Source organism: Ursus arctos, unplaced genomic scaffold (genome assembly GCF_023065955.2).
Source record: "Ursus arctos isolate Adak ecotype North America unplaced genomic scaffold, UrsArc2.0 scaffold_4, whole genome shotgun sequence".
In the NCBI taxonomy this organism is placed as follows: Eukaryota; Metazoa; Chordata; class Mammalia; order Carnivora; family Ursidae; genus Ursus; species Ursus arctos.
The window spans coordinates 51,025,795-51,043,892 of NW_026623056.1; the positions used below are offsets into that span (position 1 = coordinate 51,025,795).

An 18,098-nucleotide genomic window follows, 5' to 3' on the forward strand; every position below is an offset into this window, starting at 1 on the left:
TAAAACAAATCAATTTGGAGGGGACAAGTGGGGCTCCTAGGGTCTTAGTCACAAAGAGGCATTATGGATGTGGTAGTGGGTCGGATCGTGTACGCCCAAAATTCACGTCCACCCAGAACCTCAAAATGGAATCTAATTTGGAATAAGGGTCTCTGTGGATGTAATTAGGGTACAAGATTGAGGTGAAATCATACCGGATTAAGGTGGACTCTAAATCCAGTGAAAATTATAAGAGATAGAAGAACAGAAATACAGGGAAGAAGGAATGTGAAGATGGGGGCAGAGATTGGAGTGAGCCATCTACAAGCCAAGAATGCCAAGAATTGCAAACAGCTACCGGGATTTGGAAAGAGGCATAAAATGGTTTCTCCCTCAGAGCCTCCAGAGAGAACTGACCCTGCCGAGACCTTGATTTTGGACATTTGGCCTAAAGAACTGTGAAAAAATACATTTCTGTTCTTTTAAGGTACCCGGTTTGTGGTAGTTTGTTGTGGTGATGTAGAAAACGAACTCTGATTTCTATCTCAAGTCTACCCAAATTCTTTATTTGTTAGGTAATGGAAGAATACAAACAGGTTTTGTTCTGGAAATATTCATATGACCTTAACCTGCAAATATTCTTATGATCTTAACCCAAATGAACCTGTATATGCAAAGAATGTTAATACAGTGAACACATACACCAGTGTAATAATACAAGCATGGGGGGGGGTTGCCAACCCATACACCTCTCTGGAAACTAGTTTCCGCGAACCCAGGCAACCATTTTTATGACACGCAAGCTAGCCTTTCCGCCATAGCTGCAGCCATTTACCCCAGGGGCAAGGGATCCCTGACATCTCAGCCTAAATGAAGTCTTTTTCCTAGAACTTTGGATTTTGAATTCAAGGCCATTGGTCAGTCTTTGCTCGTTCTTCAATGAAGGACACATCAGGTTGAGAGGACTCAGTTGACCATGAATTAACAAAGTGGATACACAGTGAAGAGAGAAAGAAAGAAGCAGACATACAGGGCCGGCTAAAAGACTACGTAGCCCGAGAGAACAGGGACCAAGAGATTACCTGCTCTTATTTCTAATTCAGATCATTGAGGATCTTCACATCTGACTGGTTACCCCTGAGGCAGTTGGGATGGTGGTTAAGAGTGGAGGCTCTGGAGCCAGATGGCTTTGCGTGAGTTACTTGCCCTTCTTGGTTTCCTCACTGTGGTTGGGACTAATGACAGAGCCTCCATCAAATAGCTGTTCCTTGGATTAAATGTAGAAAGCACTGAGGAGGAGTGAAGGTACATTAAGCGCATTAATATGAAACACTTGGGTGTGGACATCATATGTTCTCAGGAGATGTTGGCTGCTATTATTGTTATCCTGTCGCCTCCAAAATGGCTTTTAAACCATGTCACGCTTCTACTTCATTTTATGCTTCTTGGTAAGTAGCACATTTAAGTGGTTTTTCCATCTATGTCTATGCTTTTAGTTTCACAGTAGATTAACGTACTATACCAAAGACTAAAAGTCAGTCACAGCACAGGAAGTTTATTTTTTCCCTTCCTGACAATACTTGAGGTCACTGAGCATCCTATAACACAAAGCAAATAGTAAAAAGCAACATCGTTTCTGGGGGTGTTTATCGTGGGTGTGTTTGCTCTCATCTACCTGCTCTCTCTGTGGAGTCGGCACAACCTTATTTTATTACATCGGTGTGTAAAGCAAGTCCTAGTGCCTGCTCAGGTTTAAGCAGAAATATTGTGTAAGGAAAAGAAAACAAAATGTTAGTTTAAATGCTTGTGATCCTGGGAGGTAAGCCAGAGTTTGAGCTTTTTAGCTGAGGAGGGAGACAGAATTCCTGTTAGAAAGACAGTTGCGCATCTGTTTAGGGAAATAGATGAACAGATTTGGGTCCTCTAGGTCTGGTTCAGACAAAGAAGACTTTAGTGCTTTGCATATTAAAGAAACAACAATTTTCGTTTCTTCCTGAGTGAGGGATGGAGATCCAAGTACTCAGGTGTTGGAGAAATCATGGAACAAAGAGGCCTGGCCCCACCTGAGCCTGGCTGGCCCGGAAGGAAACTGCTAGAGATGGCAGGATGGCTGAGAAGCTCAGGGGCAGTGAGACAGCTGCTATTCTACTGTAAATTGGTTACTTCTTTGTGCTTCCCTGCAATTCCATTTCATTATCCCCAAATCTTCAGTAAAGTCTGTTGTGCATGAGTATTCAGGCTCCAGATGGAGCTGGTTAGAGCCAAACAGGGAAAGCAGCTGCCCAGCGACACAGGAAGCCAGCTGACACGGCTGGTACGTGAGAGCCTCCATCAGATGTCATAAAAGCTGGAGACATCAGGGACACCTGTGTTTGGGCTGCTTTTTAGGCCTTCTTTAGAAACATGTTTATGTTTTGGAAAAATTATGCAGAAAAGAACTACTCCAGTAGTTAAATACTCCCGTATCCCATTTGCTGGTGACAATCTGACTGTGCTTTACTTAAGGGAAATAAGAAACCAGACATCTTTGGGTCCAGTGATTAACTGTAGCAGCTTGAAGAGGGCTAATGAGTTCTCGGAACTCTGACCACCTCTGTAAGCACAATGGCGTGAACATTGGGGTGATGACTGTTACACTGGGCTCTGAGACAAAAACATGGAGATCTTGTCAAAAAATGCAGGGTGCCAACATCAGTGTTTGGAGGTTATAGTCAATCGGCCTCCCCCCAGTCCAGATGTTAGGAAACAAAATTGCTCTTTAAAAGCAATGATTTTTTAAAAAAGTTATTATTGAAACACATACAGAATAGTGTGATAAACTCCCAAGGACCCCATCACCCCGTTTCCGTAATAACCAAGCTAGTTTCATCTTAATCCCATTCTCTTCCCCCTTTTATAATCTTATCATTTCATTCATAAATATTTCTTTCTCCAAAAGATAATGATTCTTATTTTATACACAACCATAATATAATGATCATACTGAAAAATAATTGATAATTTCATAATATCATCAAATATTCTTTTGGTGTTCAAGTTTCACATTTAAAAATTTCTATTTCAATCAGGATCAAACAAAGACCACACTTCTCTTCCTTCCTTCTTCTTCTTTTTTTTTTTTCAATGTTATTTATTTGTTGAAGAACTTGGGACATTTGTCCTGTAGTTTTCCACATTCTGGATTTTGTTCAGTGCATTCCTGTTGTGTCAATAGACTCTTCTCTTCTGTATCTCCTATAGAGGATAGTTAAAGTTTGAGGCTTGTTATGATATAGTTTACCCCCCCCCTTTTTTTCTTTTCAAAATTACTTCTTGCGTACTAGTGTGTAATTTCATCAGGAGGTACAAAATGCCTGATTGGCTGCATTTTTTTTTTCCTGTTAAAAGCAGCCATTGGTGATCATTGCCTACTTATTTTTAACGTTTGGCAAAAATGTGTTGTGCACACTGTATTATCTTGTAGAAAGAGTAATTCCCCTTATTAACTATTTTGGGTACTCTAGGTAGTTCATATAAGAAAGACAATTTTTTCCTTTACCAGTTTTCAGAGTTTTAGTATGAATTAACTTTCTACTACCTTCCAAAGGTGACCACTGGTTTCTTTTTAGTATTATTTATTATAATGTATTATAATTATTTAATAATCACTTATTATTATTAAGTACTTATTATTTAATATTTTACTCATAAATTTAAGCATATTTGATACGTTTCAGCTCATTGTGGTTTTTTTCTCATGAAAGTGGTCATCCTTACTGAAGAGAAGCCTCTTCAAGTTGGTTCTGAGTTCTTTTTGACAACCTTGCTTTCTAATATGGTAATGTTTCTGGATTGTTTAATAAATTTCCTGACTCAAACTACAAGAAGCCATTTCTCAAAGGAGCCTTTGTTCCTTTTAGTGACAAATGCTATTTAGAGACCAAAATGAAGGTGCAAGGATGATCATTGCTACTTGTTTCCAGGTCTTTTCATTGGACAGCTAGGACTTTAAAATATATATATATATCATGAGCTCATTCTGATATTCATAATTAATATCTATAGGATTTTTACTTAGCCTTATCGATCCTACATTTATTTCTCTTTTATTCCATACAGGAAATCCCAGTTCTCAAAAACACCAACATAACTACTTATTTGCTTTACCATATGACAGCAGAGAGCAGAGAGCATTGTCAAGAGCAACATCATCAGGGTCACCTGGGTGGCTCAGTCAGTTAAGTGTCCAACTCTTGGTTTCAGCTCACATAGTAATCTCAGGATCCTGGGATTGAGCCTCACATTGGGCTTAGCACTCAGGGCAGAGTCTGCTTGAGATTCTCTCTCTCTCTCTACCTCTTCACCTCCTGCCCTGCTCTCTTGCTCTTTCTCAAATAAATAAATAAATATTAAAAAAAAAAAAAGAGCAACACCATCAGTGACTGTACTACAAGGTCATCGTTCTAAATTGCAAATCTGATCATATTACAACTTTGTCTAAACTCCTCATTGCTTTCCCATCCCCTGAAACACAAAACCCAAGCATGTTAACGTGCCATAAGAGGCACTTCATGATCTGACCATATGCCATTGGCTTATCTGGAAATGCTCTGTTCTTCCTTCCCATTCTATTGAACTCTGAGTTACCCATCCAAGCCCAGATCAGAAGATTTTGTATCATATCCCCTCTTCCCTAGCACATATGGTTGCTCTTTCCCTGTGTTCTTCTCTGCCTCATACAGGCTTTTATTCATGCCTTTACCAAACTGAATTCTAATTATTTCCATTATATGTGTGTTCTGTACTAGATTGTGCGTGTCTTAATGGCAAGGCCTATTCAATTTTATATTCCCAGGATCTAAGTTAAGTCCATGATAAATAGAAGATGCTCAAAATATACTTGTTTAATTGATCTGATTTAATATGACTGAAGAGGGGCAAAATCTAGCAGTCTTGTTTTCTGATATTTAAGAAACTATCCAGTGTTTTTAAGAAATTTATTTTCTGCTAGTAACGTCACCTTGCTAGGAATTAAAAAGATTCACAGGAAAATTGTTTGCAAAGGCATAATTGCTCTTGTATCTTTCAGGCTTAAGGTAAATACAATGATAATAGTAACAGTAATATCTGTGAGCATCCGTGAACCTCCATTCAGTGACCCTGTGGTCATATCTCCAATGCGAACAGGCAGGATACTGGAGGGTCTTCAGTGTCAGTGTTTTCCATTTCTAATAGATTGCAGTTGTGATAGTTCTCCTAATCAGGCTCAGTTCTGCCCTAGAGAACCAAGGCAGAGAGTAAAGTCATTCTCTGATATTCTATTCCAACAGTTTTAAGCATTGCTTTTCAGAGTCATCAGGGAAATGCAAGTTAAAACTACAATAGGATGGAGGGGATGGAGAGGTATAAACTTCCAGTTGTGGGATAAATAAGTCACAGAGATGGGGGGTACAGCATGGGGAAAATAGCCAATAATATTGTGATAATGTTTTGTGGTGACAGATGGTAATTACAGTTATCACGGTGAACACTGAGTAATGTATAGAATTGTTGAATCAGTATGTTATATACCTGAGACTAATATAACATCACATGTCAATTATACTTCAATAATAATAAACTGCAGTAGGATGGCTGCACTTACCCACTAGAGTAGCTAAAATTAAAAGGTTTTTTATTGATTTTCAGCTGTTCCATGTCAAAGTATTCTTCATATATTAATACATTCTTTCATTTCCCCTGCTTTTTTTCTAATAGCATCTAATAGAGGCCATGCCAGTGCTCTCTCCCCACCTTCTTCTTTCTGTCATATTTCTCATTGTTGTTTGAGTTGGGAATTTCTGGATCATCTATTTTCAAGAGTTTCCTGTAGATGAAAAGGGGCCAGAATAGCAATCTAGGCTAAGTGACTTTAATTTTTTTTAATGCAGTTTCTCTCTTTTCCATAGTCACAAAATCAACTGCCTTCCTCCAACCTAGTTAGTCTTCATGATTCTTTATAGAGCCTTGCCTTTTTCTGTTTACGTACCTTATAGTTCTGAAAGGGCTTTCTGCCAGCCCAGTCCTATTCCTGAACCTTCTTTAGGAGGCAAAGGATATGGCTTTGCACTCAAGAGGTATTGCTCAGTTGGGAAGTAAACATTTTAATGTGTGTGTGCTTTATGGTATGTATTAGTACTGGATTCTCTGTCCTCCACTGTCTCTCTTGATGTATCCTGAATAATAACTGGTTTTATTATCTGAAGCCAGCAGGCTTAGTTCAGGAAACCACACAGTGCTGTGATTGTTTCTGAGAACAGAGTGTGCAGAAGAATTCTGGGAGGGCCAGATGTTAAAGACCAACAGTAAATATTCACTCCTTAAAGGATGGGGCCCCTCATCAGTGACGACTGCTGTGATCAAAGAGGGCAGGTGTGATGGGACAGTTGAAGACAGAAGGTTTAGAATGTGTTTGGGTGAGAACTCACACAGAGGGGGCAGGTTCTACAAGATAACACTTCTAAAAGAAAGGGGAGTTAGAATGTGGCAAGCAGAAGCAGGATCCTCCAGTGCAGGTGGCTTCTTCACCAGAGGCAGTGAAGATACCACAGAAGCTTGGAGCTGTGGTAGGGACCTTTTTGAATCAAGTTAGGATCTGAAATTTAAGTGAGGCTTGGTCCCTAAAGTGGCATTTATCATAGTAATAGAGGAGGGAGCTCTTTAACTGAGAAACTGGGAAAGCTACTCCTTCCCTCACTTCAAAAGATCTTCCTTCTAATGAGAAAATCCAACTCATTCAAATATGATTAGCAAAGTAATTGTGCAACTAGAACTAGATCCAAAGAAAGCTACTCTAGGAAAAGAAAAGAGCAAAACGGACCTGAAAATAGATACAAAACTTCCTTGCAGACTACAAATACTTACTAGAAAAATATTGCTCCAAAGCAGAGGAATATTGCAACACAACATCCCAACATGAATAAAGGGGGATAAATCATAATCCCAGGAGGGGAGCCTGGGTGGCGCAGCCATTAGGCGTCTGCCTTCGGCTCAGGGCGTGATCCCGGTGCTCTGGGATCGAGCCCCACATCAGGCTCCCCCGCTGGGAGCCTGCTTCTTCCTCTCCCACTCCCCCTGCTTGTGTTCCCTCTCTCGCTGGCTGTCTCTGTCAAATAAATAAAATCTTAAAAAAATAAAATAAAAAAATAAAAATAGATAAAAAATAAATAAAAAATCATAATCCCAGGAAAGAAAAAAATAAAAAAAAATACAAGAACTCAGGGAAGACAGAGCCAACAAATGGAAGGTGATGGTCAGTCAATGAAGTATGTGAAATGATTAACTAGCAAAATTTAGGAAAGAAATAGAAGACACAGGGGTGCCTGGGTGGCTCATTTTTTTGGGCATCTGCCTTCAGCTCAGTCATGATCCCGGGGTCCTGGGATCGAACCCCACATTGGGCTCCCTGCTCAGCGGGAAGCCTGTTTCTCCCTTTCCTCCCTGCTCATGTTCTCTCTCACTATCTCTGTCTCTTTCTCTAAAATAAATAAATAAATAAATAAAATCTTTTTAAAAAAGGATTATAAGACACAGACAAAATCATTTTGTAAATAAAGATGAAATTACAAGAAGCGTAAGAGGAAATAGACACTATAGAAAGAGTAACACAAAATAGAGAATATACACACACAGGAAAAGTGAAGAAAGTGAGAGAGAAATAAGTTAAAAGTTTTTTAAAAGAAAGGGAAGAGAAAGCGTGAGTTATAAAAGATATGCAAAACTATTCAAAATAAGACTAATTTGAGTTTTTCCATTGGAAGAAAAAATAGAGTAAAACATACATTATAAAATGTTCTGAGAGGAGACTTGAATTTGTGTATTAAAAGGCACATTCTAGATATGAAAGAACTGTCCCAGAATGACCAAAACCAAGACTTCCTACTACCACCAATGATACAAACATTACACTTACCCTACTAACATCAGTAGCAAACTTTGGGCATCTGGGCAAAAACATTGTATCATTTCTTAGTGAAAGAAAGCCAAGTTGGTACAGCTACAGTCAGTGCTAACAAATGGAACAATAATTGTCAGATACTTAAAGAAAGAAAGTTTGAGCCAACAATTTTAAATCCATTCAAGCTGTCTTTCAAGTGTCAAGGCTACAGGCAAAAATTGCTGCAACTCAAGGACTCAGGGAATACCGTTCACATTAGGTCTTACTGAAGCATCCCCAAAAGAACAAAATTCATTCAACCAAAAGATGATCGGGCAAAACTTCATCAAAAAGACTGGAGGTGAATATTAGAACTAGGACCAAAACAAGGGCTAACTTAAGGGGTAAAAATAAAATGTACATATGAATATTATATTTATATACATTTTCAATGAGGAGGCTATTATTTTAAAAATTATAGTTCTTAATATATTTTTATTCTAGTGCCTGCCTTTGTAATTAGACTTTTCTTAAAAGATTTATTTCTTTTATTTATTTGAGAAAGAGAGAGAGAGAGAGAGCACACATGGGGGGAGGGACAGAGAGAGACCCAAGCAGACTCTATGCTGAGCACAGAGCTGGACAGAGGGCAACCGCAGGACCCCGAGACCACGACCTGAGATGAAATCAAGAGTCAGGTGCCAGTTGTGCCACCCAGTGCTCCATTTATAATTAGACTTTCATATAATACCCTTAGAACCTTCTTTATTCAGACAATATCTACTGCTTCCTATTATGAGCATCAAGTGAGTTAGCTTGTAAGTTCTTCCTACTCTCTTTTCTCTATGGCTTTCTCCATCCAAATTTAGCCAACAATATAATTTGCTATGGGCTAAATTGTGTTCTCCCAAAATTCATGGGGTAGATATATGCTTAGTTTTACAAGAAAATGCCCTTTATTCAAATTCATTATTCTCTCTCTTTCAGGAAACATTTTTATTTCATACAGTCTTCAAATTGCTTTTGTTAGGATTATTCCTAGATATCTTATATATTTGTGGATATTATAAACAAGAAATGTTTTTTAATGTTTTCTCTGTTTACTGATTATATATAGGAAAGGTTGTTTTGTAGATATTTATCCTGTATCCAGCAACATTATTAAACTTTCTTGTAAGTTAAAATAGTTGTTCAGTTCTAGTTATAATCATATTGCATTAAGTAAGTCTTTTAAAACAGATATAGCTTCTTTTCCTTTAGTTTTTCTATTGCATTGTCTGGAATAGTGGTTCTCAAGCAGAGTAGCTTTGCCCCTCAGAAGACATTTGGTCATGTCTGGAAATAGTTTTGATTGTCACAACTATCTGGTAAATAAAGGCCAGGGATGCCGTAAGACATCTCACAAGGTGTAGGACACCTCCCCACAACAAAGAGTCATTTGGCTCAAAATGTCAATAATGCTGAGATTGAGAAACCCTGCTTGAGAACTTCCAGTAATATAAAAAGTAGTGCTGAGGTTAAAGCAATCTTCTCTTATTTCTGATTTTAACGTGAATATCTAATATTAACAGGTATAAAATTTGACATAAGTTAGTAATCATAAAAGTAGGAATTTATTCAAGAACGCTTTGTGAACTAGTAATTCTCCAGTAGCGACAAGCTAATCGTGGCAGTGGTTCTCAAAAAGAGAAAGTTGTAGAAAAGATGTGAAAAGGTAGGTAACAAAGTCTATTATGTGGTTGATTATTGCCAGGGGACATGCCCTTCCTCACTGGAATTACTAAAGCGTAAAGTACTACTATGCAAGATTAATTAATATCAGCTAGATTACGCTGGACCTGTATGCCTTTCTTTTTTGCCATTAAAACAGTATCACTTGCAGTGAAGGCCTTCTTTAGGTTAGAAGCATCTGTGAACTCAATATTTTTATGTCCAAATAGGTCTAATTCAGCCTGAACTTTTATTTTCCTCATCAGCATTTTGAGGCTGTTTTTCAGTTTTCCGTTTTCTTCTAATATTGATGAGAAAGCTGTTATTAATATGTCAGTTTTCATTCTTCGTAAGAGATATCCTTTATGGGGAGCTTTTTTATTCTTGATGCTCTAAAAATTCACTACCATGGATAATTTTTTCCTCAATTTCTCTTTCCTCCTAGAGCTCTAATTAGATCTTTTGTTGGAACTGCATGTCTTAACATCTTAAAAACTATTTCTTTATTCCTTTGGCTGAGAATTTTTTACCTTACTTTTAAATCCCTTGTTTGATTACCTATGTTTGAATATTCAGTCTATTTTTTAACTTGATTTCTTTTTACCCCATGGTATCTAATTGGTTCTTATGACCACTTTTTCTTGCTTCAAAAAAGAGATTCCTTTTTGTCTAAGAGTAAATGTTTTAAGATTCTGTCTCAATCTCACTGATTGTTCATTGTAATTGCTTCTATCATGTATTGGCTTTCCTCAAGTTTAAGAACTGGCACTATTTTACAAACTATTTTAACAGAATATATCATCTGAATAGGTACTTTTCTAGATATTTTACAATTTACTTAATCTTGTTAACTATGAACTAAATACTATTAACCCCACTTCATAGACAACTGAGTCAATGAGGTAAAAAATTTATTCAAGGCCATGAAGATAGTAAGTTTTAGAGCAAGTACACAATCCTATAGAGCAACCTTTCTTCCCAACTCATACTATTTACATGAGGCCCTTGGGGTGACCCAAGCTTGCATGCTCATTATATGCTCCTAAAGCAATTACCCTAGTATGTGCTAGTTGGCCCACACTGGGATGAGCAAGGGCATCCCCATACTTGTCTTCAGTGTCTTCATTGCCTGTGTACCCTCCTATTCCCTAAGTCTATCTCCAGCTGTGAAAGGACACTGGGTTGTAGCTGCCTGTCCACTGTCCACTTTTAGGTAAGAGCCACCCTTTCTAGACCAAGAGCTCTTGTTTTCAAATTTAGCTTTGTATTTAATTAGAAGAAAACCCTAATATTTTGAAGCTTAAAATATGTATACAAGCTAGGCGGGAGGAGAGCTTTAATAAGACCTAAGGAAATTAATTTCTACCATATCCACTTGGAGTGGTTGAATTGATCAAATCCTGACTGCATCTGGGTGTCCTTGGGACAATGAGGGAAGGTTTTCTGTTGTTGTTGGTTTCCCTGAGAAGCTTTCACCAAAATTCAGTGATGGAAATAACCCTCTTGTACTCCAATAGCAATCTCTTTAACACAAAATTGTAATGCAAAATCAATTTATTTCCATGATTAACAATGAAAATGGGGATACTAGATTAAAAGGAAAGCCATCTTCTGTCAAATAGAGATCGAGATTCAAGTAGTTGCCTTTGGGAACTACCACAATGGAAGACTTGCTGTGCTGCTTTCAGACGTTAAGCCTCTTTGCCTGACGCTGCGGCAAGCTGTTCAGATGAGCCTTCCATCGCAGTCAGCCTTTCTAAATCCTTCTGATAGCTATGCTGGTATTCCAGATACTTTATGTTCCTTTTTTGTTTATCCAAGAACTTTTTCAGGAATTCTAAGAGCTACAATTAAAAAAAAAAAAAAAAAAAGCAAGGGAAGGACTCATTAAAGACCTTGTCTGCAAGGGAAGACGACCTAAGATCTTGCTACCAACTTATAGTGACTGCATGGACCAGCAGTCCTGGGAGTTTGTCAGACAGGCAGAATCTCAAGTCTCACCCAGACCTAGGAAATCAGATTTTAAGACAGCAATAGGCTATTCATATGCATATTGAAATTCAAAGAGCCCTGATCTAAGACATTCAAGACCTCCAGGTGAATACAAATATCCACTTTTAATGAATATGAGCTTTAAGGCATCTCATCAACAATACAGATTAAGTAATGAGCTCCTAGTGCAATGGTTTTTCCACCCTGTTTATTTGAATCACGTGGAGGTTTTGAGTAGGCACCCAGACCCCATTACCAAAGTTTTAGATTTAGGTGGTCTGGTGTAAGACTTAGTCATTTGTAGCTCTTCAGAACTCCTCAGTTAGTCCAGTATTATCTAGAGTTGATAACTTTGTATTAGGACATTTTTTTTTTTTCACTGACTCAGAGAAGCTAGGGGATTGGTAAGAAAGTTACCACTACAAAGTAGAGTGTTCATCCTTAACCAAGAAGACTTCAGAAAAGCTTATAGGATAAGAAGTCACCATTAATATTCACTTTTTCAAGGACACTCAAGGATAGTGGTTCTCAAAACGTGGCCCCTGGCCAGTAGCATCATCACCTGGGAACTTGTTAGAAATGCAAATTTTTGGATGCCACATAAAATCAATTGAATTAGGAACTCTGGAGATAGGGCCCAGCAGTTTGTTTCAGTAAGTCCTCCAGGTGATTCTGTTAGCCATTAAAATTTAAGCTCTTTTGGTCTAGGAGATTTATAAGCAACAGAAGTTATTTTGTTTAATTATTCAGAGTGCATTATTCCTGGAAAGTCTTCTCCATCTTGTGTTGAGTTGCATTCCTCCAGCACAGCTACTCTTCCCACACCAACCAACTCCCAGAAATAAGTTCATATACTGCCTTGGGGAGAAACAAGCACATTTTGGGTGATCCACTGTTTTGCACCCATGTCTTAGAAGAAGGTCATAATTAGAAGTGAAAGATAACCCTGCTCTCAGAACCAATTAACTACTTACATCGGTTTCACTATTCTTAGAAGCCAAGCTCTTCAGGTCTTGCAGGTGTTTGTGTAATGCCTTTTCCAACTCCAGAGCGATCACTATAGCTTGCAGGTCAGTTCCCCAGGACTCTACGTCAGGCCTCTGGTGAAGAGAACAAGGGAGTCACTTTTCTATCCCCGAAGTCTTGTTACACCCTACACCCTAGGTTGGATTGTGACTAGGTTTACATAGGCTAGTAGTTTCCAAACTTTGTGGCACCTTGGAACCAGCAGGGCATCTTAAATACTCGTGTATGGCTTTCAACTGCAGAAATTCTGGCTTAATTGATATGGAGTATAAATTTGATATCAAGATTTTCAAAAGCCCGTCAGGTAATTTTAATGTGTTACAAAGCGTGGTGACCACCAGCACAGTCACATGCACTATTACATTAGCTTTGGAATTCTGTGATGGCAGCTCAGTTCTGTTACCAGCACACATTTAGTTCTCTTTATAAAGCTGGAGTTAAAAGAACCCATCGGGTAACTACAGATGTCACTACATGCAATACCCCCAATTAAGGTTTAGACTGTTTCTTTGGAGTGTAGAGATTATGTAAATAAAAACTTAAGAAAGAAAACCCAAACTAGCAAAAATTCAAACAAGCATTTAGTGGTTATGATTTACTCACAATAATATAAAGAGGTTACAAAGAAGTACATGCTTGCCCTCAAAGTCAGTGGCTGTAATTCCACGTAAGAAAACAAATAACCAAGGGCGCCTGGGTGGCTCAGTCAGTTAAGCATCCAACTCCTGGTTTCAGCTCAGGTCATGATCTCAGGGTCCTGGGATTGAGCCTCACATCGGGCTCCACACTCAGCAGAGTCTGCTTCAGATTCTCTCTCTCTTCTCTGCTACTCTCCCTGCTCTCTCTCCCCCTCTTGCTCTCCCTGCTTGCTTTCCCTGCTCACTCACCCTCTCTCAAGTAAATAATCTTAATTAAAAAAAAAAAAGGAAAGAAAAGAAAAGAAAAGAAAAGAAAGCAAGTAATCTTACAAGTTTGGTAGCAACTAACCATGGAGTTCCCTAGACTCAGCAAAGGCCCCATGGAGATCATTAGAACAAAGGTAGAGTCACCTTAGTCACCGGAAGGCAGACTTTACTCTGACGCTCTTTTAGATATTTTATGAACTGCTTTGCCTGTTGTCTCTTCACCTCTGCTTGGTCTTGGAAAAAGGGGATGTAAACAGGTACATCAGACTCTTCATCATAGTAACAGGTCTGGAACAGGGGGTGAGAATGGGAACAGAACGGAGGTGAGAGAAGCTGAATTTCAGGACTGGAAATTTTACATGAGCTCATTTCATTATTTCTGTGGTTGTCCAAAAGGGACCTTCTTTGTTCTTTCCTTAATTTGTCCTTTGACTTGCAGAAGGCCCAGGCTGTCTCAAAGAGAAGCCACCCAGATTCTAATACGCTGGTGCTTAATCTCTGGCCATTATGGCCCTTTTAGGGATCAGATTTGTGAGCCTGACATGCTCATACTTATTTCCAGTAATCATGAGGACTCCTGGCACAAGTCCAGTATTAATTGACATTTTAAATATCAATCTATTTCATCAATCTTAATACATCTACATTAACTCTAAAATACTATATGGGTGAAAAATTATTTATTCAGTCTTCCCACATAGTTGATGCCCATATAGCATTGGGAAACCACTGGAAAAAACTGTGATTCTCCCTATCATCTCCCAAAGTTTGCAATTGCAGCTCTGAATCATGGGATCACAGCACAGCAAAACCCTAGCCACCAAGTCTCATCTAGTATCAAACCACAAACACGGCCATAACCACCATTACTAAGGATACAGAAGACATGTCATCACCCAAATCAGAGCTGAAGCCTCCCTCACGCTGCCTCAAGAACTCATACTAACCATGGTAAAATAAGCATCACTGACGTTCAGCTCAGAAGATGCTGCATAATTAACAGCAACCCTACACGCCTCACAAAGAGGTTTCTGAGCCTGGGATGCCATCTCAGCTTTAGGGAAAACCAGGCATAAAAAGCGCTACCCATTAAAGTAGGAGACTTCTTAAATACTAACAGGAAATACAGCCAGCCCACTTCTATCCAGCTAGATGAAATTCCATTCAGCTGAGATTCACAGCAACTAATCTACCAATGAGGATGTTGTTTCTGTGTGAAAGAACCAATCTGACCAAAGGAAAATGGGGGGGGGGGGGGAAGGTGCATAATCCTCTTAACTATCCCAGCAGTGCTCAGCATTTTCCCTCGTGTTCACTCTGACAATGATTTGAGAGAGCTGGTACATTTCCTGAACAGGGAAACACTAATAGAGTAGATGCATTATATGTAATTTTTTTCTTTCTTCAAAAACTATTTATGGCACATCATGCTAGGTCCTACGGGGAATCCAAGAAGACTGACTACAATACATTCTTTGCCTACAAATGATACATCCCCCACCCCATAAGGCCTCAACACACGTAATTTGTCTCAAGGCAGGTTATGATGAGAGTTCTAAAGTGTCAAAATCATATTTAGCTGAGAGGATTGGGGCAGATTTTATTCATAAGTTGGCATTTGAACTTGGCCTTGGAGGCTGGAATGGAGAGAAATGGAAATGGAAGCAGGGCGTTCCACCTGGAGAACAGGCACACAGAGGCTTGTAGGGACAAGATAGAATAGTGGCTTCTCCAAACTGCAGTAAGAGTGCTTCATTTGGGAAACTTTGGGCTCTTTCTTCAAACTGTCTCCGAAAGTCCCTACTTGTCCCATCATACGTTTTATTTGCCTCCTTTGAGGGCAGAGATTGTTTTACTTACTTTGGTATTCCCAAAGCCCATCATGAAGTATTTTGTAAATAATAGGTACTAAATCAACATTGACTAAATAAAAATATATTTTACGTGTGCAGCACTGTAAAATTTCCAATAGTCTGGTGGATTCTTAGTTTGAGCCTCAGCCATGTTTAGTTGAACTGACATAGAAGTGACAGGTCATCAAAAGTCTATCTCTCTGAGGCGGTGAGGAGGGAGGGCGTCTCCTAAGGGAGAGCTCTTCCTAACAGAAGTACCCAAGCATTCCAAGTTGGGCCCAGTCACAAAGATGAGGTCATCAAAGGGAAGGCATCATTATCAAAAGTCCTATTATTTGTCACTTAGGTTCCCTGACCCAACATTGCCCTTGCCCCTAATTGAATTCATGCTTTAATCCCAGGGAGGTGCTTTAAGTAGGTGCCTCTCAAACTGTTATTTGAATACAAATCACCTGGGGTTCTTGTTAAAATGCGGATTCTGATTTAGGGACCTGAGATTCTGCATTTCTGATAAGTCCAGATAAGTCCACCAAATGCTGCCAGTCCATGAACCACATTTTGAAGAGCAAGGGTGCCAAGACATGGAACACAAATGGCACAGCTGGGGAGCCCTCTACTGGGAGAGGAGAGGGGGCCTTCCAAGCTGCTGCTCCACACACCTGCCCTGCTTTGGCTTGTCAGCACTTGCAGACCCTCCATGGCAGCCGCAAGATCTGGCCTACCAAGGTTCGAGCTGGGGAAGAGGAAAGAAATGAGAGTTGACTGGATGGTCAACTGCTTGTGCTCAGTCTGTGTAAAACACTACCTGAACTCCCAAAAGAATTTGGGGAAACTTTTCAGGAGATTAGGGTCCGATGTGAACAGGTGGGGAAAAGTGACCATAGTATCTGGATTAATAACTGTTAATATAACCCCATCTACAAAACGGTGAATTTGGGAGATAAAGATTTTTACTTCCTGGGAGATAAGATGAGAGTTTGGATATTTCTAGGTATCTACAAGATTTTTCGTGTAAACATTCCATGGCCTCCTATTCCATCTAGGCCTGAACACGGAACTGGATACATAAGAAGAAAACGTTCCTGTTCTTGTGGGTTAAATACAATGAAGAAACATTACCATCTGATCACTTAAAAGCTACCTCACCAATATACAGGAAAAAAGAGAGAAAAGAAACACATCATCACCGTTAGTAACAATTGTGTGAGTATGGGAGCTTTATAGGCGATTTTTTCCCTTTTTTCTATTTTTCATATTTTTTGAAACTTTTATAATCTCTCTCTATTTTTCATTTTGAAAAAGAACCTAATAAAACCTTTCTAGAGAATGAACACAATGCTTTTCTCTAATGGAAGCTTCACATACATATTTGTGAACATATTGTTTGTTTCCTAATTATAAATGTAGTGTATGATCATTACAAAGTACTCCAAAATTTCAACAATATGTAGTGTAGAAAGTGAAAGTCCATGGATAACACCATAGTTCTGATATATACCTTTAAATCTAATTTGATTCATAGCACCACTATTAAATTTTGGTAACCTGATGAATTGACTTTTGAATTATGGAATATGATCAGACTGGTCCATGTACCCTCTCCCCTGGAATGTGCTGAAAATACAAAGACACTTTTTTTTTTTTTAGTTAAACAACTCCTCTTAAACTTTTTTTAACCTGATCCAAATTTTCTGTCCATACGGTGTTATTTCATTTTACCATCCCCCTAATGATTAAGGGAAGAAGCAAGGATCTCTCTTCTAGACTTAATTCTAACCAAGAAATTTTTATCATCAAAAATAAAATGTCTTTAGTGGAGCATTTATTATTCTCTTTATTGTGTTCTTTGTGCACGTTTCTCCTATTAGTTTATAAACCTCATGAGGACAGAGCCTACATCTCAGTCACCTTTGTGTCTCCCAGAGCACTGAATACAGTGCGTTGCCCATAGAAAGCACTCAGTGAATTATATTGACCGAACAATTTGAAAGCAAAAAGGAACCTAAAAGCTTAAAGTTGTTGCTGTGGAGAAAGGAACAATGGGCAGAGCCAAATGAGTACTTTGCACTTTGGAAAAACAGATTTCAAAAGTTCCCAAACATCATGTGGGAGGGAGAAAACAGGGATTTCTATGTCATAAGTCTTTGAAAGAAAGGACGATATTTAATAGTCCCAGGCACTGAGTGGATCTTTAAAAAATGGTTATGGGTGAAAGTGTAAACAAATGTGGTAATATATCAAATAGCTCAGTAGTAGGCCTTGTAAGCTAAGATTCCCAAATGAGTCTGGTGAGAAGGAGAGAGATGGCATCTACAGAAACCCACATGATGGCACACGTAGCCTGCAGCCTCTATGACCAGACTTAGCGTGGCTGTCGTATCCTCCAAAACATGTTTTCTGACTTTGGGTTTCAGCATCCCCACCATTGTGCACCTTGGTGATAGGAATTCTTTTCACACCTTTGTAACTGCTTGCTTACCTGTATGTCTTCTCTACTAGTGCATGAGCTCCTTGAAGACGGACACTTGCGTCATGACTAGGTTTTGCCCTCATCTAGCAAAGATCAGGGTACAGCAGGTTTGTCAAAAGATGTCCATTTACTATAAAAGAGTAAGTAAATGGTCAAATGTTTGAAGGGCAAACATGAAAAGATGGAAGACAAATACATGAGGGGAATGAAAATGTAAAAAAATAACAAGAAATATAAACTTTCATGGGTCTTGGGCATTAGGTTGTATA

General features: G+C 38.9%; 1 protein-coding gene across 5 annotated transcripts in view; it reads right to left on the minus strand.

Moving 5' to 3' along the window:
- Nucleotides 1–11,126: 11,126 nt before the first annotated feature.
- Nucleotides 11,127–18,098, minus strand: part of LOC113250385 (soma ferritin-like) — a 35,909-nt gene continuing 28,937 nt past the window's right edge. For 3 of the 5 annotated variants that reach the window (XR_006408765.2, XR_006408762.2, XR_007188727.1), the window contains 4 exons: nucleotides 17,839–17,959; nucleotides 13,651–13,794; nucleotides 12,550–12,675; nucleotides 11,127–11,427 (listed from right to left, as the gene is read on the minus strand). Coding sequence is in view for 2 of the 5 variants with exons in the window: in XM_044381316.2 (XP_044237251.1) it covers nucleotides 11,275–11,427; nucleotides 12,550–12,675; nucleotides 13,651–13,794 (423 nt within the window). In the remaining 3 variants the exon portion in view is untranslated. The remainder of the gene's footprint in view (nucleotides 11,428–12,549; nucleotides 12,676–13,650; nucleotides 13,795–17,838; nucleotides 17,960–18,098) is intronic. The other 2 variants (XM_044381316.2, XM_044381318.2) reach the window with 1 other exon arrangement.